Source organism: Lissotriton helveticus, chromosome 3_1 (genome assembly GCF_964261635.1).
Source record: "Lissotriton helveticus chromosome 3_1, aLisHel1.1, whole genome shotgun sequence".
NCBI lineage: Eukaryota > Metazoa > Chordata > Amphibia > Caudata > Salamandridae > Lissotriton > Lissotriton helveticus.
Window position 1 is genome coordinate 1,931,280,556 of NC_136061.1, and position 24,244 is coordinate 1,931,304,799.

Consider the following 24,244-nt stretch of genomic DNA (forward strand, 5'->3'; position numbering starts at 1 on the left):
GTAAGGGTCTCTAGGCGCTGGGGGCCGTCGGGAAGATTAAGCGAGCTATTGCCCAGAGTCACATGGTGCTGGGCTAATCTGCCACCGGAGCCGGGGATCGAACCGTGATCCCCAGATTCCAGCGTCAGTCGCCCTGGCCGCGGCACCACACCTCTCCCCATATGTAGAGTGGCTAGGCATAGAGTGCACTGGCGTAGAATGGAGTGGTACAGAGTAGAGTGCAGTGGCAAAGATTGCAGCGGCATAGAGTGCAGGGTTGCATAGTAGTGTGGCATGGAGTGGTGTAGAGTGCAGTGATGCATAGTAGAGTAGATTCGGATAGTGAGCATTGGCATTGAGTAAAGTGATGTAGAGTAGAGAGGTGTAGAGTGAAGTGGAGCAGTGTAGACTGCAGTGAAGCAGTGTGGCATTGTGTAGTGTGGAGCGGCGTACAGTAGAGTGGAGTGGGGTGAAGTGAAACATGCATGGTGATGTAGCATACAGCCATTACATTCAACACAGCTTCAACTGAAATGACCATTACATTTGCACACACATACAGTTTTACTGATAAAAGTATACAGCTCACAAACGATAATGTGTGTAAGGGTCATCACCTAGTGTGTTTGATGTGTGTTGATCGTAATAAAATATTTGTTTACACACGTCAGAATTACTAAAAAATTCGCATCATTTGTGGTTTACAAATTCCAATATATTCTCAAATATCTGCAGTTCATTTACAGATATTTAAAATTTGCTGTGTACTAGAAAAAAAATAACATCGTATAGCCTTCCTCATGCCCATCCCGGTTAGCCAGCATGAATGCCACATAAATTCTCTCACTTTGAGGTCAGAGAAAAAAAATAGTCCTAGCGCATTCGCGAACAGAGATAGTGCTGTTAATGTCACATGCCCTTGATGGTGCAACATCCATATCTCTTAATGATGGGTCTCCTAAAGAAGATTCTTGTTGGGATAAACACCCTTATTTTTAACGGCACCCATCATCCACTCTTTCCTCACCTGCCTAAATCCTCTCGTCGAAGAGTGTCCCAGAAAGCATCCTCCAGCCATGTCAGTAGCTCTTGAGCTGCCTCCTGCTCCGACTCTATCAACTTTAAAAGCTTCTCGGCTGTAAGGAATATAATTTGAATATACATAATCCAAGGTAAAATACAAAGTCTCATCAATAGGATTGAGTCACAGGGTAGGGAGATCTTGAATTTGGCCACAATATGTATCAGAACCTAAATTCTCTGGCTAATTAATTTGTAAATATGCAGCAAAGATCATGTTATTTGACAGAGCTACACTTGCCTCTGGGAACACCTTAGCACTGAGGTTCCCTAGTGAATATGCTAGGTGATTTCCTCTGGTGTACCCTTCCGGTACAAGGCTCTCTTGCATTGGTGCAAGCATGCGAATACTATTTCCTCTTCTCTCAGTTTCTTTTCAGAGTGTCGTTGTTTTATTTGGAAATATTGTTATCTCTTGCATTAATTTCCTTCTTTTCTGATTCATGTTTCTATTACATATTACACATTTTATTTACTTTGTGTGGGCCTTACGTTTTCATGGTTTGGCTTGATAGCACAGCTGTCATCAGGCAGTTATGTGAAAGTTACCAGGAGAGGGGCTTTAACTCAGCCTGCATGTTGGGAGCCAGGAGTACATGTTTTGATGGGGCAGAAGTGCTCGCCTTCCACACAGTTGTGATCATTTTGTTTGTTTGCCCAGCTGCCTGAGCTTGAACTTTCAGGGCACACACATGAGTTTGCAACGCTATTAATGTGCCTTAGATAAATAGATAATGTATGTTGTTTTTCTCTTTCAGAAGCAACGATGGGAGGAGGGCACTCATAAACCTACATGGATTTTCAGGTCTGGCTTGACCGTGCACCAGTCATCTGACCTTTTAACCTACACTATTTGTATTCTACAGTTCTTTGCTTCCACTCAAATACACATCAATTTCAATGCTGTTTACTTGTAATGGTTCACATTACCATACAACATTCCTATAAAGGCAGACCTATTGGCATTCCCAATGCTGGTTTACTTCTTGGGCTATAATTGTTGCACATTTCTCGAAGATATTGTGGCTGCTCACACTACTCAAAGGCGAGTCAAATGTACCCTTACTGCAGGGGCAGTGTGAAATCAGTAATAATTCACATACACATCATGGCTCCTACTTCTCAATGACCATCAGAGATTTTTCCTACAGCAACCCTGCAGCACAAATGTGGCAGCTTTCAGGAAGGCAGTACAAAAGTCTGATCAAAAGCCTTGCTAAGAAAACACCATGTAGTATATCAAGCACTGTGGCAAGGACAGAAACTGTCCACCTACCAGGGACACAGCACTGCATCATAAGAAGACCTGTGCAGCATTAACCTCTTTGCAGAAATCCATTGAAGGAAGCTTACAGGGATAGTACTGTTGCAGTATACAAGGGAAGCGTGGAAGGATAGCAGTATTTCAGTATACCAAGGAAGCTTGTAAGAATAGCAGCATTAAAGCGTGAGATGTAGGTATGTATGGATAGGAGCACTACAGTATCATAGGGAAGCTTGCAGAAACTGCAGCTTTTTTTATTATAAGTTGCGATTGTGGCAGTATAATAGGAAAGACAACATCACTGTAGTATGGTAGGGCAGCATGCAGCAATGCAAATCAGGAAACCTTAGCGAAAGCTGAACTGTAGCATATTGGGAAGTTTCCAGCCAGCAGAATAAGGGTGCCTGCAGCAACTGGAGAACTGCACCATAACAGAGGAGCTTCCAGGGGCAGCGCATTGCAACATAACAGGACCGTGCAGAGATTGAAGCATTCCATATACCAGGGTTGTCTTTAGTAGCTATCTTGCTGCACATAGGTTACAAGTGATCTGATAATACCTAGAGCTTCTTGCAGGTCGCTGGGCTGAGGCTCGTCCACATTTCCCGACTTGTGACTGAGAATTATGTTGGCCACTTTGATGTCAATGCGAAGCTTCAGACTGTCCAGACCCAGCAGCTCCAGAAAGCAAATGCAGGCTGCGATGACAGACGGGGCACCAAAAGACGCGAGAGCCAAGGCATACACCTCGGACCCAGCCTGCTGGATTCTGGTGGGATGGGAAACACAAACAAATACACTATTAATGTACATCATCTCTAGCAAACTGAAAGTGCCTCAAATTCCTTCCACAAATGTGCTCCTATGTGCCCAAGTACTCAATAAAGCCCAAATTGAAATGAGGATAAAGTGTGAGTAACACTAGTTCAGGTTGGATCTCGTTTACTCCCCATCCACTGGATAACTCTAAACAATCTTACTAGAAGGTATCTTTTTCTAACCTATCTAATTTGTCACGGAGCAAGAATGAGGTCCTAATTATGTAGCCAGCAAACTCAGAATTACCTCTACTGTGGCACAACTAGATACACTACTGCCCCCGCATTATCACCTCCGTAGGTTATCTGATATCTTGATATTGTTTGTCCTAGCACACAAAACAATCATGCTATGCGTGGAGACCTAGGTTTATCATCATGGTTTAGAGCCGCAAACAATAGACCTGTGGTCTGGAGGGTAGCCCAATGCATGTAGTGGAGAAGTGTGGCTCAATGGTTAGAGCGGCAGTCCCTGATGCAGAGGTCTGGCCCGGCACCAGGGTTCAATTCCCGCCTTGGCGGCTCTTGGACTCAATTTCCCCGGACCTGATAGTTCTCGCCTCGGTGCCTAGTCTAATCATGGGTCCCACTCTGTGACTCTGGGCAATAGCTTGCTTAATCTCCACAACGGCGCCAGCAGCGCTTGGATGCCTGGCTTCACCAGGGGGGTGCCCAGGAGTGGACATTTCACAGGAAAGCCAGGATGGGTTCCACAGTGGTATGAATACAGCGCTAAGAGACCTCTGGGTAGAAGTGCGCTATATAAATACAAACACATTTACATTTACATATATATATGTTACCTAGTTGACATGGACTACTGTCCGTGTCAAGGGTCATATACGTTAATCAGTGGAGGAAGCTTCCCTTTTTTCTGATTGATAGAAATGACCAGAAAAGTTTCTGTTAAGGGACATGTGGGGTATCTACAAAGAAAACTACATTTTATAAAGTGGGGAATGCACACGCTCTTTAATAATGTTCATCCTTGACTTCAGTTCACAACTTATTATTCATAGTCGCGTGCTCGTCGGAGTGGTGCCCTGCCCTGTCGGCACCATGGGTACTACATTACTGCATTTTTATTGGTTTAGTTTGTGGATGAGTGGGGGTCGAGTTCAAAATGTGGGTGTGCTGGGGATAGGAGTGATAGATGTGCGTATTGGAGAGAGGTAGGATGAGGGGAAGTGTGGAACAGTGAGGAAAGGGAGAATACCAAGGGTTAAGATTTCGTTTTCGAAGGTGGAAAGTGTGTGTGCGAGTGAAGGGGATTTGGAATCCAGTTTAAGTTGTGCAAAGTCACGGCGTCGAGGCTGCCAATTTACGTTTAAGTTCAGGTGCATGTTTGGGATGAGGACGGCTTATAAATTAGCGGGATAGCAGAGAGGGAGGCGCATTGTAACCAGGCAGAGAAAAGGGTTTAGTAAGCACACGTGGGATGGCACTGGGAAACCTCTTAGCACATGGGGTGTTTAATAAGAAGGTGAAATTTACAACTCGGTGTGTGAATTTTGAGCAGGAAGCTGTACTAATGTTGAAGTTCAAACTGTGTTTGACAGAATAATGATGCCTATTTTATTGTTGTTTGTAGTTACCCCCGGAGAAGGGCGGGACACGCCCGAAATGCATTGGGTCAATAAAATACTGCTTTTTGATGAACTCCGTGCTCTTGTACTTGTTCTTGGAGTAAGGTCCGGACGGACAAACTTGAACATGTGAAATAATTGAAAATTTGCATATTTCCTTGCGTGTGGAAGTGATGAGAAAAAGTGGAATAACATAGCAAAAGCGAAGGAAAGTTACGTTTAAGAATTGAAAAAGAAAAATGGAACATATCATGCAAGTCAGCATTACGCTGTGCCTCAGAATTTTGGGCGGAATGTCGTCTCAAAATGCAGTAATGTATCTACAAAGAACACATGTGTGAAGTTTCACAAAACCATGCACTGACATCTCCATGTGCCTGTTGTGCATTTGGTGACTGGTAGCAGCACTCCATACTGTTAGTGAGTGTGCGGCAGCAGAGACCAGTGGGATCCATTTTGCATATCACAGTTAAAAAAAAGAACAATAAGGAGTCTGAGGTGCAGCCTTGGGATAGTGGAAGTGGACTGCTTACATTCCTGAGACAGGGGGTGTATCTTTGAACAATTAAGAGTTGGAGGATGGAGAATAGGGCTGCCTTAGTTATTCTATTGTGACTAGTTAGCAATGGTCTAAAGATAATTTTTTCCTGAGCACTGTCATTTCGGCTGGTAATGGGGAAGTGGAGGTGAAGCATCACATTCTATTGTTAAGGAGAGCGAATCTTCTAGGCTGGGTCAGACCCTTTTAACTCCCTCCTGAGTATGAGTTCAGAAGCTTGATAAAAGCCGGGTGCACAGACGTCTCGTTTATTGTGGTTACTTTGGGTGCTTCAGTTAAAGCCAGTCCCATCACTACAAGCTGTGAAGCAAGCTGTGTTTGTGCCAGCACACATCTTACTGCTCACATCACATGCGTTAGAAGTTCACAGCTGCTCTCCATTGTTGCTACTTGCTGCGGCAACCTCACTGGTGTAATCATATCTAGCGACTTTTCTATGAGGCCTCAAATTAATGTCACATCCTCCTGCTTTTTCCATCTACGCAGGATCTGCAAAATCCGTAGGTTCCTTACTACTGAGGCTCTCATACTCATCATCATGGCTCTTGTCACTTCCCGCATTAACTACGCCAACTCCCTCTACGTTGGGATTCCTGCTTACCATCTTCACCGGCTTCAGCTGGTACAAAATCAGGCGGCCAGACTGATCTTCCAACAGCCCAAATACCAACATGTCTCGCCCCTGTTGAGGAGATTGCACTGGCTCCCAGTGGCTTCCCGCTGCATTTTTAAACTGGGCTGTCCTGTCTTTAAGGCCCTTCTTGCTCTTGCCCCGGCCTTCACTTCTTCCAGCCTTAAGCGTCACATCTCTTCAAGAAATCTTCGGTCCACTGCTAACAACCTTCTAATTGTTCCCAGGTATAAACGTAAAAAGCATGGAGGCTTGTGCTTCTCTTTTCTTGCCCCCTCATGTTGGAACTCCCTTCCAATCTCACTTCGACTCTGTCCCAATTATACCTGCTTCCGCAAACTACTCAAAACTCATCTTTTTCAATTAGCTTATGTGTAATTCTGTGGTTTCGCCCGTCCGCTACTGTCTATGAGCGCCATGAAACCGTCTGGTGACCGTGTGCGGTAAAAATGATTTTTACATAACATAACATAACACTGTCCCCTGCTGCCGGCAGGCCGTTGAGGTCTGATCTAAGAATTCCTGTGTCGTGTATGTTTTGCTATTCTATCATTAAATACATATTCGATGACTGCCACTGTCGTGCAAACCTTGTTTTTGAAAGAGGTTGTAACAGCAATTTACCAAGTGGAAGGTCTCCCACAGGCAGGATTAAGTGGCAATAGCCCAAAATTCCTGGGGCTGTAAGAGGAGGAATGGATAGTTATGCCAAGATTCCAAACCATACATGGTACTGGAGTATTGAATTTTAAATCTGCCTCCTCCCCAAAACCTCTTTCACCACCCCTCACACCTTGTTTTAGATCTTCTGATCCTTCAATTTCTCCACTGAACCCCGCTTTACTGGTGAGCTGGGAAAGGGATGGCTTAGGAGAATGGTTGTCACTAGACCTCTAGGGCTGTTTTTGTGTGCAAATCTATTCCTTCATGTTCATAATCTGGCAAAGGAGCCGCTATTGTTGAACGTTTGAGTACAGCAGGATTTACTTTCTTCAACAGGCACCAGCGCAGATGGTGCACCCTCAACCCTTTGAAGGTTTACTCAAACGAAGCTGACGAGGGGCATTGTAATACAAGGACATGGGGTATATTTGGCAGCATTTGAAAAGTTAGAGAACTGCTCTGGATGGAAGCGGTGGCTGTGAGACTGTTGGATACAACTGGGAGTAATGGCAAGGGAGGGGTAAAAGATAATAGAATGAGCTCTAGCTACAATTACATTTTATGAGTTATTGTGAAGCCCAAAACCACGACAATGTTATGGTCAAGAAGGAGTTGCTGACTATAAGCAATAGCAGGTTGTCTGTAAGGTTGAGAAGAGCTAATAAGAGATGATAAAAAGGTAATATTAGTGTCTTTTAGTTAAAATGCAAATAAATCCAAATGATGGAGGGCAGTAAACCCAAAATAACAGAGAAGAGGAAAGTAGATTGCCTACTGCTGGAAGTAGTCTTGAAAACATCAGTGTCAGCAGAGCCCATTAGAAGAAACAGCTCCAACCTCAAAGGACATTAAAAGTTGTTAAAGGAGAAACAATATGTCTGGCAGAGCCAAATGAAGCGTATGTATAGGATTTAAACTCTTCACCTTTGGTTAAGTCAATAAAATAATTTGTCGAAAAATCATTTTAAGAATAAAATGAGCCATACCCAAAACAATGTCTCACCAATTACAGGAAATAACACAAGTGAAGACTTTGAGAAGAGTTTTACTCCATAAACAACAGGTTTGGCCTTAGCTCAGTCACTGCTGGACGTGATAGATTTGGGAGATATTGATAAGGCTCTCACTGAACCAAGACTGTCCTTATCCCCACGGTTATTTATGCCGCGGTAGATTGACATACACAAGGAAAGAAAATAGAGGAACTGGGTGAGAGCCTAGAGGGCATAAACAGGAGTTCTTAACAAGTGGAAAACTGCCAACCTAGTAACAATGGTGAGTTTACCCTTTCAATTGCTCGGACAGATAAAGAAGGAGCTGGAGTACCGAATCTACACTTTTCGTGGAATCACAAGGCATCAGCCACCTTAACTTCATCCATGCTGGACATCATTTTACTGATTCAAAGAACTTTGCAAGGTATTTTTGAAGTCATATGGTTACACATTTACGTTTTATAATATCAAAAACACACTTACAGGCCATTGCATATGAATTAAAACAAATATGTGCATGCCATCATTAGTGCGACCAATCAAAAGAAAGAATAGTACATAATACAGGAAGAGCCAGCAGTGGTTACATTAAAAGTGGAAGCACCCCCATCTATATATGTTCCTAAAAGGCTAGCAAATTTAAAAAATGGGAGAAGCAAACTGTCTATACCAGGAGAGTCTACACTTAGAACCCAAAGGATTGGTAAAGAAGAAAAGGGACGCACAAGTTACTACTTGTGTAACGATATATCTGTAAGAGACATTAGTTAGTGATAGATTCCTTACCTTAGAATAACCCCAGGCGTCAGACTGGATCCGGAAAATTTTGCACAGCAATACCCCTGCGCGCCGGCAGGCGTCGACCGCGGCTCCGCGTCTGTCGTCGGCGTCGTTAGCGCCGGAATGACGTCGTCGGAGTACTTAGACGTCGCCCATGCGCGCTGACGTCAGTTCTGATACACAGCTTTTCCGCGCCAGATACGCAGAGCCATGATAGAACCAACACTGGTGCCATGAAACTAGGGCCCTGAAAGGGGATGACCTTAACCCTAGATATCGGTTCGCAGAACAGGGAGGATGGGTGGGACGGTAAGGAATCTATCACTAAATAATGTCTCTTACAGATATATCGTTACACAAGTAGTAACTTGTGCATCTGAAAGAGACACGTTAGTGATAGATTCCTTACCTTAGAATAAATACCCCAGCAATACCAACCCCGGTGGTGGGTCTGCGAACCAATAATTACACCAGAAAGTCCTGGAGGACGGAACGGCCAAAGAAGCCATCCTTCCGGACTTGGCTGTCCAGGCAGTAGTGTCGTGCAAACGTGTGCAGCGAGGCCCACGTAGCTGCCTGGCAAATGTCCTGCAAGGGCACTCGGCCCAGGGCAGTGGTAGTCGCCGTGGCCCGAGTGGAATGACCCCTCAGCCCAACAGGGGGCTCCTTCTTAGCCAAGGAGTAGCATGCCTGGATACACAAGATGATCCACCGCGAGGTGGTCCGCTTGTGCACCGCTTCCCCCTTCTTAGCGCCCACGTAACCAACAAAGAGTTGGTCATCCACCCGGAACTGGTGTGTGTGATCCAAGTAGAATGAAAGCGCCCGTTTTGGGTCCAGACGGTGGAGACGCTCTTCCTCTTTAGAGGGATGCGGTGGCGGAAAGAAGGTGGGCAAGGTGATAAGACTGCCCGATATGGAAGGCCGTGACAACCTTGGGCAGGAAAGATGGCTTAGTACGTAACACAACCTTGTCCGGATGGACAGAAAGGAAAGGAGGAGTACAAGAAAGAGCCTGGAGCTCACTCACTCTCCTGGCAGAGGTGATGGCAACCAGGAAGGCAGTCTTCAAGGTAAGAAGACGAAGAGGACAATTGTGAAGTGGCTCAAAGGGAGCGCACATCAGAAACGTAAGAACAAGGTTCAAGTCCCACTGAGGCATCACAAACGGAACAGGAGGAAATGTGTGTGTGATGCCCTTCAGAAATCGATTTACAATAGGGGACTTGAACAAAGAAGGTTGATCAGGCAGCCTTAGAAAGGCTGAAAGGGCAGAAAGGTAGCCCTTGATAGTGCCCAGAGCAGAGCCCTGCTGGGCAAGAGAAAGAAGGAGGAGAAGAACCTCAGAAAGAGGGGCAGCAAGAGGATACACAGCCTTTGCTGTGCACCATGCCACAAATCTGTACCCCCTGCAGGCGTATACCGACTTTGTGGAGGGACGCCTGGCTGCCAGAATGACATTACAGACTTCAGGAGGCAAGTCAAATGGCCTCAACTGTCGCCGCTCAATCTCCAAGCATGGAGGTGGAGACTGGACAGGTTCAGGTGGAGGACCGTCCTCTGCTGCTGCGACAGAAGGTCCTCCTGAAGAGGCAGACGAACCGGGGGATTGACTGACATACTGAGTAGCTCTGGATACCAGTACCTTCGTGCCCAGTCCGGAGCCACAAGGATGACTTGGGCCCGGTCGCGCTTGATCTTCTTCAGCACTCTGGGCAGAAGTGGTATAGGCGGAAAGGCGTATAACAGACCGCAACTCCACACGCGACGAAAAGCGTCGCCGAGCGAGTGCCGCCTTGGAAATTCCAACGCGCAGAACTGATGACATTGCGCGTTCTCTTCGGTGGTGAATAGATCTAACCAAGGCTCTCCCCATTGCTGAAAGAGGCCTTGCGCCACGTCTGAGTTCAGACGCCATTCGTGATCCATCATGCACCGACGGCTGAGTTCGTCCGCCCTGGCGTTCAGAGAACCTGCCAGGTGTTGAACCACCAGGGTCACGCCCTGCTGTTCCAGCCACTGCCAGAGGCGCAGAGCCTCCTGGCAAAGGGTCCACGACCCCACCCCGCCCTGTTTGTTGCAGTACCACATGGCGGTGGTGTTGTCCGTGAACACCTGCACTACACTCCCTCGGACAGAGGGAAGGAATGCCTTCTGTGCTAGACGAATTGCCCGCAGCTCCAAAAGGTTGATATGGAGCTGGGACTCCGCCGGAGACCAGAGGCCTCTGATCTCCGCCTCTCCCATATGGCCTCCCCAGCCCTGGAGGGACGCGTCCGTCACAACTACGTGCTCCGGCTGGGGAAGGGAGAGGGATCTGCCACTGACCCAATTGCGGTCCGTGAGCCACCACTGCAGCTGTCTCGCAGCGCCCTCCGAGACCAGGACATGGACGGAAAGGTTGCCCTGATGCTGGGCCCACTGAAACTTCAGGTCCCACTGCAGAGCCCGCATCCGCCACCGAGCGTGATGCATCAGAAGGATGCAGGAGGCCATCAGCCCCAGAAGCCGCAGCGTCAACCTGACAGATACCCGGGATAAAGGCTGAAAGAGTGGAATCATAGCCTGAATAACCCAAAACTGCGCCGAGTCGAGAACCGCTCCGATGAAGAGGAGCTTCTGAGAGGGACACAGGTGTGACTTTGGCACATTGATGGAGAACCCCAGCTGATGCAGGAGATCTGCCGTCGTCTGGAGGTGGCTGACGACTGTCTGGGGCGAGCCTGCCTTCAACAACCAGTCATCGAGGTAGGGGAAGACTGAAACCCCTACCCTGCGCAGATGAGCTGCGACCACCGCCATCACCTTTGTGAACACCCGTGGGGCGCTGGTAAGGCCGAAGGGGAGCACGGTAAATTGAAAGTGCTCGTGAACCGCAGGTAGCGCCGGTGGGCTGGCAGGATGGGGATGTGGAAATAAGCGTCCTGCAAGTCCAACGCTACCATCCAGTCTTCTGGGTCCAGGGCAGCTAGGACCGGAGCTAGTGTCAGCATTTTGAACTTCTCCTTCCGGAGGAAGCCCTTGACGTTCCGTAGGTCCAAGATAGGGCGTAGGGCTCCTTTGCCCTTCATGGGTACCAGAAAGTAGTGGGAGTAGCAACCACACCCTACTTCTGGCCCAGGAACGCGCTCGATGGCCCCCTTGGCCAAGAGGGCCGTAACTTCCTTCTGCAGAAGTCGCAAATGATCCCCTGATACTCGGTGGCATTGCGGTGGCATGGCTGGAGGGGTCGCCTCGAAGGGGAGGGAGTAGCCCCTTCGGACGATTTGCAGCACCCACCCTTCCGACATGACATTGCGCCAGTGAAAGAGGTGATGGCGAACACTGCCACCCACTGGCGTCACATGGGCCTGAAAACACGGACTAGGAAGGTTTTGAGGCCGGTGCTGTGGAGGGAGGTGTGGACTGGGCTCGCCGCTGTCCCCGACCGCCGTTACGGCGGTTTCCACGGCCACCAATGCGCTGCTGAACATTCTGCGGTGCGTGGCTGGCAGCTCGTGTGGGGGCGCCCCTTCCGTGGCCACGAAAGGAGCGAAAGGCACCCGATTGCTGGCGTGGGGCCGAGAGGCCCAAGGACTTGGCCGTAGCCCTGGAGTCCTTAAAACGCATGGTCTGCCTTGTCGCCAAAGAGGCGACGGCCATCGAACGGCATGTCCAGAAGAGTGGACTGGACATCGGCCGAAAACTTAGCGGTCCTCAACCAGGCGTAGCGTCGAACCGCCACCGTCGTTGCCATGGCCCGCCCAGTGAGTCCGTGGTATCCAGCCCACACCGGATGGAATATCGTGATGCATCTCGACCCTCCGCAAGGGCTTGGGCGAGTTTAGCCCGGACCTCCTCCGGGCATTGTGGCAGCACGTCCGCGACCGTATCCCACAGAGTGTAGGTGTAGCGGCCCAAGAGGCATGGGGTATTGACAGACCGCAGTCCCAAACTCAGGGACGAGAACACTTTCTTCCCGAACTGTTCATACCTCTTGGATTCCCGATCGGGGCCGTCGGGAATGCGGTCTGGGAAGTAGAGGCCTGGATGACCAAGCTCTCGGGGGTGGGATGGGTGGACAAAAAGCAAGGGTCGCCCGGAGCCGGGTGGTAGCGTCTGGCCACGTTCCTATCCACAGGCGGACCTGAGGCGGGCTTGGACCAAGTGCCCACAAGAACGTCACACAAGGCCTCATTAAACAGCAGCTTGTCTGCGGTCTAAGGACCTCAGTGAGGAGGTTAGTCCTCACGGCCGCGACGGGGAGCTCAAGGTTTAAGGCCTTGGCCGCCCTCGTCAACACTACACTGTAAGCAGCCCCCTCCTCCGTAGCCACGGTGGGAGGGGAGACAAATCCAGTGTCTGGCGAAGTGTCAATACCACTGGCCTCCCCAAGCTCATATGTCCAGTCCTCTTGAGACTGGCATTCCTCTGCCTGAGGGTCAGCAGACCCCTCCCAATCACCTTCGTCACCCATCTCCTGTAGAACAGGTTCAACAGAAGGGGCCTCCTCATGGAAATAAAAATCTCCAAAGGCCGTCGGAAGCGGCGCCAGAGTCGGACCGAAGGAAACATTGGGGACGGCGTCCACAAGGGACGCCGGGGGTGACACCCGCAGGGCCGGGGCCGGTGATGTCGACCGGCGACGACCCGGATCCGGAAGCGGATCCTGTGAGGTCCTGCGGCGCCGGGACCGAAGTCGCCGGCAGTGCCGGGGCCGAAGCACCCGACGGCGTCGAGGCCGAAGCACCCGACCCACTAGGGCCTCCAGCCGGGGCCACGGGACCCGGCTGAGGAGGGAGGGACCTCATGGCCATGAGGTACCACTCGACCTCCTCCGGCGTCGCGCCATGCCCAGGGACCCGAAGGTGTGGGGAAGGTGGCGACGCCTGCGACTCAGTCGGAGCCACGTGGGTGGAGTCACCCGAACCCCCGGCCGCATCGCGCGAGCGTCGGGGTGCGTCGGAGGAACGATGACGCCTCTCCGACCTCTCATGCCTTTTACCTGAGGACTTGGATCCCGATGACCGATGTCCACTCCCGGAGCTGCGAGGACTCCGACCCCGCGACCGGTCCCTCGACCTCCCGTGGGACCGGGACCTGGAGCGGCACGGGGCCGACTGCTGGAGCTCGAGCCGCTTGCGGGACCGCTCCCGCCTAGCTTTCGACGTCAGGGCCCAGTAGTCGGAGCAGGTACGGTCGTCGTGGTCGAGGCCTAAACACTTCAAGCACCGGCGATGGGGGTCCGTAACCGACATCAGTCGGTCGCACTTGGAACAGGGTTTGAACCCGGGCATCCCTACCGGCACCGTCGGAGTCGAAGACTCGAGTAGAAAAATGATCAAAAAGATCAAAAAGTTTAGTCAAAAAAGACTAAGGGGTAGAGCTTCTCCGGATGTGCGCTAGCTGGCGCTGAAAAAAGAAGAACTGACGTCAGCGCGCATGGGCGGCGTCTAAGTACTCCGACGACGTCATTCCGGCGCTAACGACGCCGACGACGGACGCGGAGCCGCAGACGATGCCTGCCGGCGCGCAGGGGTATTGCTATGCTAAATTTTCCGGATCCAGTCTGATGCCTAGGGTTATTCTAAGGTAAGGAATCTATCACTAACGTGTCTCTTTCAGATATCAAAATTTAACAACCAATAAGGAAAAGGTCAATTAAAAATAGATGGGAATAAATAATCTGCAGTAAAAAGAATCCAGCAAGTACAAAGAGAAAAACCAAAAAGTTCACAAACCGGTGCTCCAATCCAGTGCTACGGTTGAAGTTTAAATTAAAAAACTCCCTTTGCGGTAAAAAATGTGTACAGGTCAGTAGGTCCTCAACCCACCACATTTTAGATCTAGATCTTAGCATAGGGTAAACACTGTAAACAAGAGTAGTGAGAGAAAATGTATCAAATAAAGAGATAAGGGTTCCAGCTCAAAATGATTTATGGATCTATGTAGAGCTTTTAAGGTGAAAAGTAGAAAAAATAAGCAAAAATTAAATCCTTTGAGTCAGTTGCAATTACTTTATATACTATCTAAATGTGCAAGCCTGAAAACTCTGTCTACAAACGACCAAAAACAGGTGTGTTTTGTAACTAGTAAATCAGGAAGTGAAGTCACTAATATATTAATGTTCTCTTAGATAGGAAATGCACCAGTGGAAGAGGTATAAATCAAGATATTGAACTTATATCAGAGGAAAGAATTGTTAATTCAGACTCCTTGGGGAATAATTTCCTTCAAGATCATGCAGGATTGAGGTGAAATCAAATGAAACTCTTCTATTGAGAGAATTTAAATAAGCTGAGTACAAGACAGGTAGGTAGAAGAAGAAAAGGAACCTGGAGGGTGACAATTTCTCCAGAAGACTATTTTAGGGGTAAATAGACCTACACAGTGGGGAATCAATATGCCTGTCTGGCAACTGTTGATGAAATGGAAGTAAAATTTGGCAATATGAATTATAAAGATTAGGTTACAGTTAGGTTTCACAGACTTTCAGCACTTTCATGGAACATATATAGCTTAAGGAAACTGCTGGGCTTATACATGTTAAATACTATTATTTCTATGTATGGAAGCTTATGTTTCCAGGAGACGTGGCTGTGCGAAGACCCACCCTCAAAAGAGGGCTTCCTACAAGTTAGTAGACTTGTCTCAAAAATATCTTTGGTCACCTGACTGAGGACATTATGACTTTGATATCACTAAGGTGGCTGGTAAAGTAACTGTGTGAAAGTCTCATTGTAAATGGATTGTTGCGTGTTGTGTACAATTGTATTAAAATGCATTCCACTATGAATTATTGATTGTCAAAAATGTTTATATACATACACTTAATGCCAACGAATATGAAGTTCAATAGACTCTCTTCCAGGAAGACCTACAAGGAGTTGCACTATGTGTCCATCTCATTTTGTGTTATTGCGGAGTGATTTTAATCATTGATTAGATCTCCGAAAGACTGAGCCACTGTATAAGAAAAGTTTACCTGCTTATATCAAGCATGCAAAATTTACCGTTAGTCCATCCACAGGACACAATTTTAATTACTAAATTATTTGCCTTCAAGTGGATTGTTTAGCACATATGGTTCCACCTCCTCCATCTGTCCAGCTAAACAAACATGCATTAATGGAAATCAAAGCTGCCTGATCAATAATGTTTTTATGCAATGTTTTTCTTTTTAATCAAATTGAGAAAGTTCTGCACATAGAAGTAAGTGATCACTATCCTCTACATCTAGCTATAAACTTAGGGGCTCATTTTGGAAGACAAAATGTTCTCCACTTGCAATTTGATTTCCCAAAATGAATTGCCACTAGGATTTCAGAGAAGCATTTATAATTGCTGGCCAACTTTCAGAAGCAACAAAAACAATTTCAAGGAGACAACGTGCTGGCCATTTTTATAAGCTCACATAATTAAAATAATGGTTCACCTGCAATTCACTTATGTACCTTTAGAAGTGTGCCATCACAAATTGATTGCAATCAAACTATACGAACACAACAACCACACTATAGCCCCAATAGTGATAGCTTAACATATAGATATTTTTTGACAAAGCATAGAAAGCATAACGTACAGTCGCATTTTATATGCAGACAATCTTGTTAATATGGATCAGACAAAAATAGACATTCAGAGGAAACTAGATTTGTTTTATAAGTATTGCATTAAGAAACAATTGATAATAAATATGGACAACATCAAAGTAATAGCAGTTGGGAACGGAAATTCCAAATACACATGGCACCTAGGTAAAACAAAAATAGAGGCTGTAAATAAATACAAATACCTTAAAGATGTAGATTGGGAAGAAACAGCAGTGGGAAGGACACATTTAAGTATTAAAAGCAAGAACACTTTCCTCTGTGCGTGTATTTACAATATCAGTTTTATCAGCCAACCTTGCCATGATGTATCCATAATTTCAATATGGTGCAGAATTACTGTGTTTAAAATGTAAATTTGAATGGGATTATAAAGAAGGTAAACGCCTAAAGAGTCTGCTGTCTCTACTAAATTTAGCAATGATTCAAGCAATAAGAATAGAAGCTGACTTAAAAGCCTGGAGCTACTTAACCTGTGCCAATGAAATTAGATTTTGGGCTTGGATGGGAAATACAGCAAATAAAAACATCAGCACTCTTTGTCAAAAAGCAATCATACACAGTGAATTAAAGTGGGCACTAGAAGTCAGAAAGATACTTTATGTCTTATGTAGTAGTTATCAATAAAGACAAACCTACAAGCATTGATAGCTAAAACTGAGCTGGTAAGATATTGACTCAATGTTCGAGATGTTCATGGCAAAGTAGTTTATAGCCCCAAAAGTTTCGGACAGGGATGAATCCATTCCTCTTGTGCTCTCCAGTAAAGAACACAATTCTGAGTAACAACAGTAACTGCACCTGTGATTTGAATGTAAGATACAACTCTTAACACATTACTGCCGGCACAAAACACAGTTTTGAGGCCAATTCTCCATAAGTATGGAATTTTAGATGGAAGACAAGCTGCTGAATTTTTGTTATGGATATGAGGTAGTTGGATGTGACCTGTGCAATATGACAGTTGTTTATCAGATGTTAATTTATTTTGAAAGAAAATGTAATTAATTATCCTGGTTTTTAATGAAAATGTATTTGAATGTTGTTTATATATTTTTGCTGTTTTAAAGACCATGGTCTAAATAAAATATCTTTTGACAGTGACGCTACAAGCTGTGAGAGCTTTCACATCTAACAAAGAATCAGACTGCTTTGCAGAAGGAAAAATAAAGTATGAAGAGCAAGCACTCCAAAGTGGCTGCTGGGCATTGACAGTGGGAACAGCATCTGGAAAATTTGAATAAAAGTAAAATCCAAACTATCCCTCTTGGTTCGGACTCAACATCGTCTCCTACCCCAACACCCAGCTGATTCTCTCTCTCTCTCTCTCTCTCTCTCTCTCTCTCTCTCTCTCTCACAGAAGAAAACCCACAGCTGCCAAGAGCAACTACCACAACGAGATGAAGCGAGTCGCCACCTAGATGAAGGACAGCTGCCTCAAGCTCAACTCAGGCTCAACTTAACTCGACTGCAGCCACATCACTGGGCCTTCACTGGCACCTATCAACAAAAGAATTACCTTCAAGGTCCTCATGCATGCCTAAAAAGCACTCCACAATGCGGGACATGCATACCTCATACACCGCCTCTCCTTTTACACTCCCACTCCCACTAAGCCCAACTGGCCCTGGTCACTGTCTCATGGATCCGCAAGACCACAGCTGTAGGAAGATCCTTCTACCTAGCTGGCAATCACCGTCACTGTCGCAATTCAGGTAGGACCTCAAGACCTTGCTCTTCAACTGAATCTCAACTCCCCACCTCCACCTCAGCACCTTGAGACCCTGACGAGTGAGAAGTCGTGCTTTACAAGAACTCCGATTGATTGATTGACCTATAAGCTGTGCATGTTGCTGGAGAGCTGTAGGTCGGTCTGTAGCCTGGCCTGCTAAGAGAGGGGAAGAAGCACCTGCCCTGGCAAGAACAGACTTGCAAGAAGAAGCCCAGTCTATGTGCCCTCAGTGTGGGGCAGCCCAGAAGAAACAGCCTAAACTAGCCATTTTAACATGTGGTGACCAGAGACTGGGCCACCTTATGAGTTTCTTCAGCAAGCCAAGGGAGTCACATCATCCTATGATCCCCTGTGCAACACGCCAGAGGTAGAAGAACGCATTTTGACTTAGCTGGAATATCAAGCCATATGATCAAAAACCTAGGATCGCCCAAGTTAGAGGATTCCTGTCAGCAAGGGACCTTTGGGTGCTGATGGAGCCGAGCTGCTCCATGCCTAGAGCCACTGTACTCAAACACCACTGCTAAGAATCAGGGGAGGGAGGGTCACCAACCTGCACAATTGAGAATTGCACGCATCAGACACCAACCGATGCATGCTGATATGTTCCAAGTACCCAATGCACCAAGTAAGCCAGTAAGATTGAATTACCCTGAACAAAGATTAATAGTGAAACATATAAGAACTGACCTATGGGTGAAAGAGCCAGGGAAACTGTTTGCACCATGTTACAGCGAGCTTGCACATGTGCCAGAACTGTATAGCGGATTAGCCTTTTCAAAGTGTGCCGTTCCTTTTTTTTTTACAGTACTTCTCTTTTTAGAAAGACAAGCACCGGATTAGACAGTACATATTATGTCTGTGTTTGACTAAGTTCTGAGTCTCTACTTCCAGACTGCCTCCATGAGGATACTCTGACTGCTCACTATTGCTATTCGGAGAATCAGGGGTGGAAAGGATGCATTTGGCTCAAAGTGTGCAATGCAATAGTAGGTCATGCCAGGGGACATCAGTGGGCAAAGGCCCCAACACCCCAGGGTTGTGGTTCAGTAACCCCTGCTTACCTAATGGCCCCCGAACACGGGCAGATACATTTCTTCCTACCACTAATCTAGATTTTAATGCTTTATAAAAACAAGATGTCAAATGTCTTCATTTTGAAGGGCTGAAGTCACGCGAGGCTCTCATAGCCGGTTGTTTAGCATCTTTTGAAATGTCTATACTAGTGGCACTCATGAGCTTATACCAGAAATTCTGTCATGGAAAGGTGTGTTGTAGGAGTGAAAAAGTTACCTCCTTTATACTGTAGTGCACCACTCGATTCCGGAGTCATATGAGGTGCTACTTAACAAAATTCTGCATTGTTTAGACTAAGAATGCACAGAAAAGCTCCAGCCACTGTCCACCACACTCACACCTGTCACTTACTCTCCTGCCACTCACCCCATATTCACAGCCATCACACATCCCAGCACAGATATCAATATGCAAAGCTGTCACAGTCATTGACCCATACTCACAGCTGCTTTGGGGACTTGCTCCTTCCTAACTGCTGCACAAGGAAGTTCCCAAAAGCAAACGAGGGGCGTCCATGACGAAGATAATAGGAGAAATCGAGGCGTTCCATGACTGCATATTTATTCACAAGATCCAGGGACGAAAAATGAGGGAGGTCATTCGAGAGATCTGTGAAGGCAAGATGACAGTATAAAACAAAGCGACTGAAAATAAACAAGACAGCATTTGAATGAACTAAAAAGACTGCAACAGGAGTAGTGTCCACAAGGAAGAGAGAGAGAGTGTCAGCACCTGTAACAATGAGACAGAGTGATGAAAAAGAAATCACAGCAGGAGGATCAGAAGCCACAAGACATGAAGACCGTAAAATAAAGTTAAAGCAGGGTCAACATCAGTAAAGCCATGGAGAGGCAGACCAAACTTACCACCAACGTGAGGAAGATACAGACACTTTAAAAATACCGCCATTTTTAAGAATCAGAGCTCTCTGCACCCTTTAGAAGCATAATCCCAGCTATTATCAAGACAACAGTTCAGATAGTCCCACTTGTGAAAACTTCTGGTCTAGCGTGGCAGGGAACACGTGATTGCAGCAGCAGAACTTTCCCCCTTAGACTACTCTAATGAAAGTGCGAGGTATGAGGTGGGGAACAGAAAAGGAGAAGGTCTTCCGCCCGAGGTGAACCTGCACAGAATACAGATTCATTGTGCGGCGCTGAAATTGCAACTCGCCATCCGATATCCATGGACAGCTGAAAAATCATACATCGCTGCGATTGAAAACATCCCTTATCCATTGGGAGGAATTCCTTCACCGCAAGACTCCTCTGTATCATATTTTTAAGAAAATTGCGAATCATTATTGTAAAGCATTCGTACTCATACCCACGGCCAACCCAGCCCCTCTGATAAAGATGAATACAGCATATCAGTAAATCCGACATGTGCAGACTAGGAAGAGCACAGCTAACCTGTAGTCCCCAGGCAAACCCTGTCCTGATGAGACCCTCACATTACAAGTAGGGTTGAAACATTGTCGACAACATCAAAAGTATAGTCCAAATAGTGAAGCACCAGAACAATCTGATTGAAGTTCCCCTGCATTGAAAACTGAACAATTGGACATCTCTTTTAAATACCAATAATGTTGTTTTTATTAAAAGTCACTTTATTGTCACACATATCTAGGAATGTGGTTATGATTAAGTCACTTGGGGTTCCTCATCACTTTCTTTTCCTCTTCTCACGGACATCACTCACAAAAAGTGCAACAAAAATTAAATGTTTAAAATATGAAAATAAATCTTACCCTTTTTTTGTAATTTTCCTTTTGTATTACAACCAAATAAAAAACTTGATTCGGCTGAATTAAGTTAAAAAAAGAATTTGTTCTGGCTACTTTATCTATGTATAAACCAACTCTAGGCAGGCGTGTTCTGTTCCATTATCATTCTCTCTTGATTAAATCAACACAGAATATACCTGTGATAATATGTATTGGTTTACAAAATGAGTTCCAAGTGAACACGTCATAAGTTAATAATTATTAGTACATAGGTGAGTTTGTAAAATTCCTTTCCATAAGTAAAAAGTCAGTGCACAATTTGCTATCACTTTTTGCGAATGGAAAATCGGTAAATCAGGCCCTTAATGTTTTATTATGTCAACTTTTACTATTTTAATAAATTAAACCAGTAACAGTTTTAAATAAATGTATCTATGAATTGTTTTAATTCCCTGGGGCTATAGCTCAACAAGAATGGTATTTTCCTATTTGCTAATAAACTTTACTTACTAAACAGTAAACAAAATTGTCCTAATAAAAGCAGCATGAAAGAAAGAAATAATTAACAACTTGTCAATATATATATATATATTATTGAAGTATTATGGCAGTAACCTATAGCTAAAGGTTTGTGTGATACTTTGTGTTGTCATCTGGTTAATCCCTGGCTGTATTTGCATGGCAATTTACAATATGACAGAATGGAATGGAACTCAGAGTAATTATCGGTGGCTGCTATTAATTCAATGATTTCAGTTACCACTTATTGTATTGTATATATTACCTAGTGTCCAGCTTTAAAATAGCAGATATTATTGGGAATATGAAAGTCATTACCTTCTTCTATGCAATATGTGCATGGGTCTCTCAATAAAGCGTAACTGCTCAGCTCAGTGTTGTGGGATGTCTAAAGAATATTGTCTACCAAGATGTCCAAACTGCAACCTGTATTTTGCAACCAGAGCTTCGTACATCTGGCCGACACATCTAATGCTAAAAATGGCGGGATTGGGGTGGGACGAGAGCAAGGTGGCACATAAGCCGCAGTATGTAAAGTAAGACAAATGTAAAGCTTACTAATCGTGTATGTAGAATAATAGGGGTGAGTAAACTGGGGAAATACAGGAAGTGCAAACATAGGAATCTCATGTAGTCATCCATCCTGTGCTGTTAACTATGAACGACGTGATCAATTCTAGTTTAGTCAGCCAGCTTCTCCTACACCTTGAACACACAGTGGTGTTTATAATGTGAGGAGTTTTTGCAAGGAAGTGATCTCAACCACATATTCAGCAAAGTATTGACTATGGTGAAGATAGGGGATTTAATACCCCCACCAGTACAGAACACAGCACTGAGGGTTATACAAGAAGAGGGGATGTGTTACACAGGATATTATTATGAAATTAATCATTGAAATTGAAGTGTAAAAAGATTACCAGAACGGAAGAGTTCCAAGTGTGAGGAACACAGATGGCTGTGCATGCACACCACTGGCATCCAATAGCATTGGCCAATCACAAGCAACATCAGTAGTAAGATAAGAAGTGACAAACAAACAATCTTAAAAAGTCTCAATGCAGCATTGGGAAGTTCTCCGGCAGCATCATTGTTACAGCCTTATTCTTGAAGGGTAATCTGGATTTGCCTCTGCCCTTGTACAAAGCTTCAACAATCTGCTGCAGTCCTTCCTTGTTAAAATGTATTTGGCCCATGCCATTGTCAGGTCAAGGCCCTGTGAGGTTTCTTGAATCACGCCTTGGATGCAGCATCTGCTCCAAGCCCGGGCTCTGGTCACATCAATACCTAAGCCTGGCAGGGATACATTGGAAATGACGAATTATAGACCTCTATCAATGCTCTCCACAGAGTATGAGATCCTTAGCAAGGCCGAAGCCTTACGTATACAATCCCATCTTACTGCCCTTGTGCATCAAGACCAATGCGGGTTTCTCCCGGGACGGAGTATGTCCCTGAACACACGCAGACTACATGCGCTGATGGCGGCCACGCCACGGGAATATCCTCAGGCGGGCTGTATAGCACTGGATTTAAAACAGGCGTTCGATTCTCTGTCATGGACATTCATGTTCGAATCCCTGAAACGCTTTGGCTTCCCGGACTCCCTGCTGAGATGGATCCGACTTATATACTGACCCTTCGGCTAGGGCACGCACGGGCCGATATGTGTCGGATTGTTACCCTGTGTACAGGGGCACCCGACAAGGCTACCCCCTGTCTCCCTTCTTGTTTGTCTTCGCCCTGGAGCCCCTGGCAATAGCCCTTCGTACCCATGGGGATCGGATGGGCATCCCGTACAGAGGGACACACCACTTGATATCCGTCTATGCAGATGATATTTTATTGTACTTCAGGGACCTAGAGGTGGATCACACTGTTCTTTATGATATCTTTAGCCGGTTTGAAGAGGTGTCGGGTTTTGCCATCAACCCTGAAAAATCGAATGGCTTCTATTTTAGAGAAGCACTACATCCCTCCTTCATACACCTTGGGATGCACCCGATCCCGGTGGCCCAGACCACGTTCAAATACCTGGGGATACAGGTGTATAGATCACCACAGGATCAAATTGATGGCAATATCAAATGAGCTATTACGAGACTTCGCAGCAGCGTGGGATTTTGGACTTCCTTGCCTCTGTCCGTCGTCGGCAGAATTGCGAACTCCAAGATGGTCATGCTCCCCCGCCTTCTGTATTATTTTGTAAACTTGCCTGTGATTATCCCTCAGCATGTTTTTAACATACTGAACACTATCTTGATTAGTCTTATCTGGGGTGCGGGTCGGAGACGCATTAGCCTCCGTAAACTTCAATTAGGGAACAGACTGGAGGACTGGGAGTCCCGGACTTCCGCGGATACTATTATGCTAGTCAACTCCAGTGGCTTTCATACTGGGTTGCCGGCAGGAATCTCCACGAGATTGATTTTACGATGGACCGGTTAGCTCGAGGAGAGCTACATTCCCTGTTGTTGCCGAGGAGTTGGCTCCCTCCGGATTGTCACCCACTCCTGCATACGGCCCTATTGTGCTGGAGGAAGGCATTGTCATATACCTCCTCGGTGATACCATATGCGGAGAACATCCCTTTATTGGGTATCCCGACACTGCAGGGCAGGCTTACACGGCATACACTGTGCCCCTGGATGGAGAATGGGGTGGAAGAGATAGGTGCCTTTTTCAGAGATGAGGCTTTGTTGGACCATGAATCCTTCTTACAGGTCACGGGTGCCCCCCCAGATTATATTTATTACATGTCATAGTGTCCCATTATATTCGGAATACTTGGGCACCACAATGACTCAAACCTATGCAACACAAATTGGTTCATCTGCTATATCATATGGGAACCGGGGGACATTTAGTGCACTGGCTATACACAGGGATCAGAGAACACGCGGCAATCCCGCTTACTACACTTAGGGCCACCTGGGTTCAGGACACTGAGTCAGTACTGACTGATAAGGCATGGCAGAGTATACTTGAGCATCCCAAACGGGTATCGCGTAATGTTAAATTTAAATTTATACAGGCAATGGTGCTCCACAGGGCATACCTAACTCCCAGGAGGTTACACCGGATGTTCCCAGACTCCCCCCACTGCTGCCCACGTTGTAAGGAGGATGAGGCCGGATTCCTCCACATGTTGTGGTCCTGTTCACACCTGCGGGGTTACTGGGCAGAGATATGCCAGGTACTACATACCATTACCCACCTGCCGGTGCCGGAGGAAGCTCTGTACTG

The 24,244-nt window shown here is 46.2% G+C and overlaps 1 protein-coding gene across 2 annotated transcripts in view; it reads right to left on the bottom strand.

Annotated features, from left to right (window-relative positions):
- SPG11 (SPG11 vesicle trafficking associated, spatacsin) overlaps window positions 1-24,244 on the bottom strand; it is a 573,976-nt gene that overhangs the window by 189,725 nt on the left and 360,007 nt on the right. For both annotated transcript variants that reach the window (XM_078682963.1, XM_078682964.1), the window contains exons 22-24: window positions 19,197-19,362; window positions 2,884-3,092; window positions 1,007-1,115 (exon numbers count right to left, since the gene is read on the bottom strand). In XM_078682963.1, the coding sequence (XP_078539089.1) occupies window positions 1,007-1,115; window positions 2,884-3,092; window positions 19,197-19,362 (484 nt within the window). The remainder of the gene's footprint in view (window positions 1-1,006; window positions 1,116-2,883; window positions 3,093-19,196; window positions 19,363-24,244) is intronic.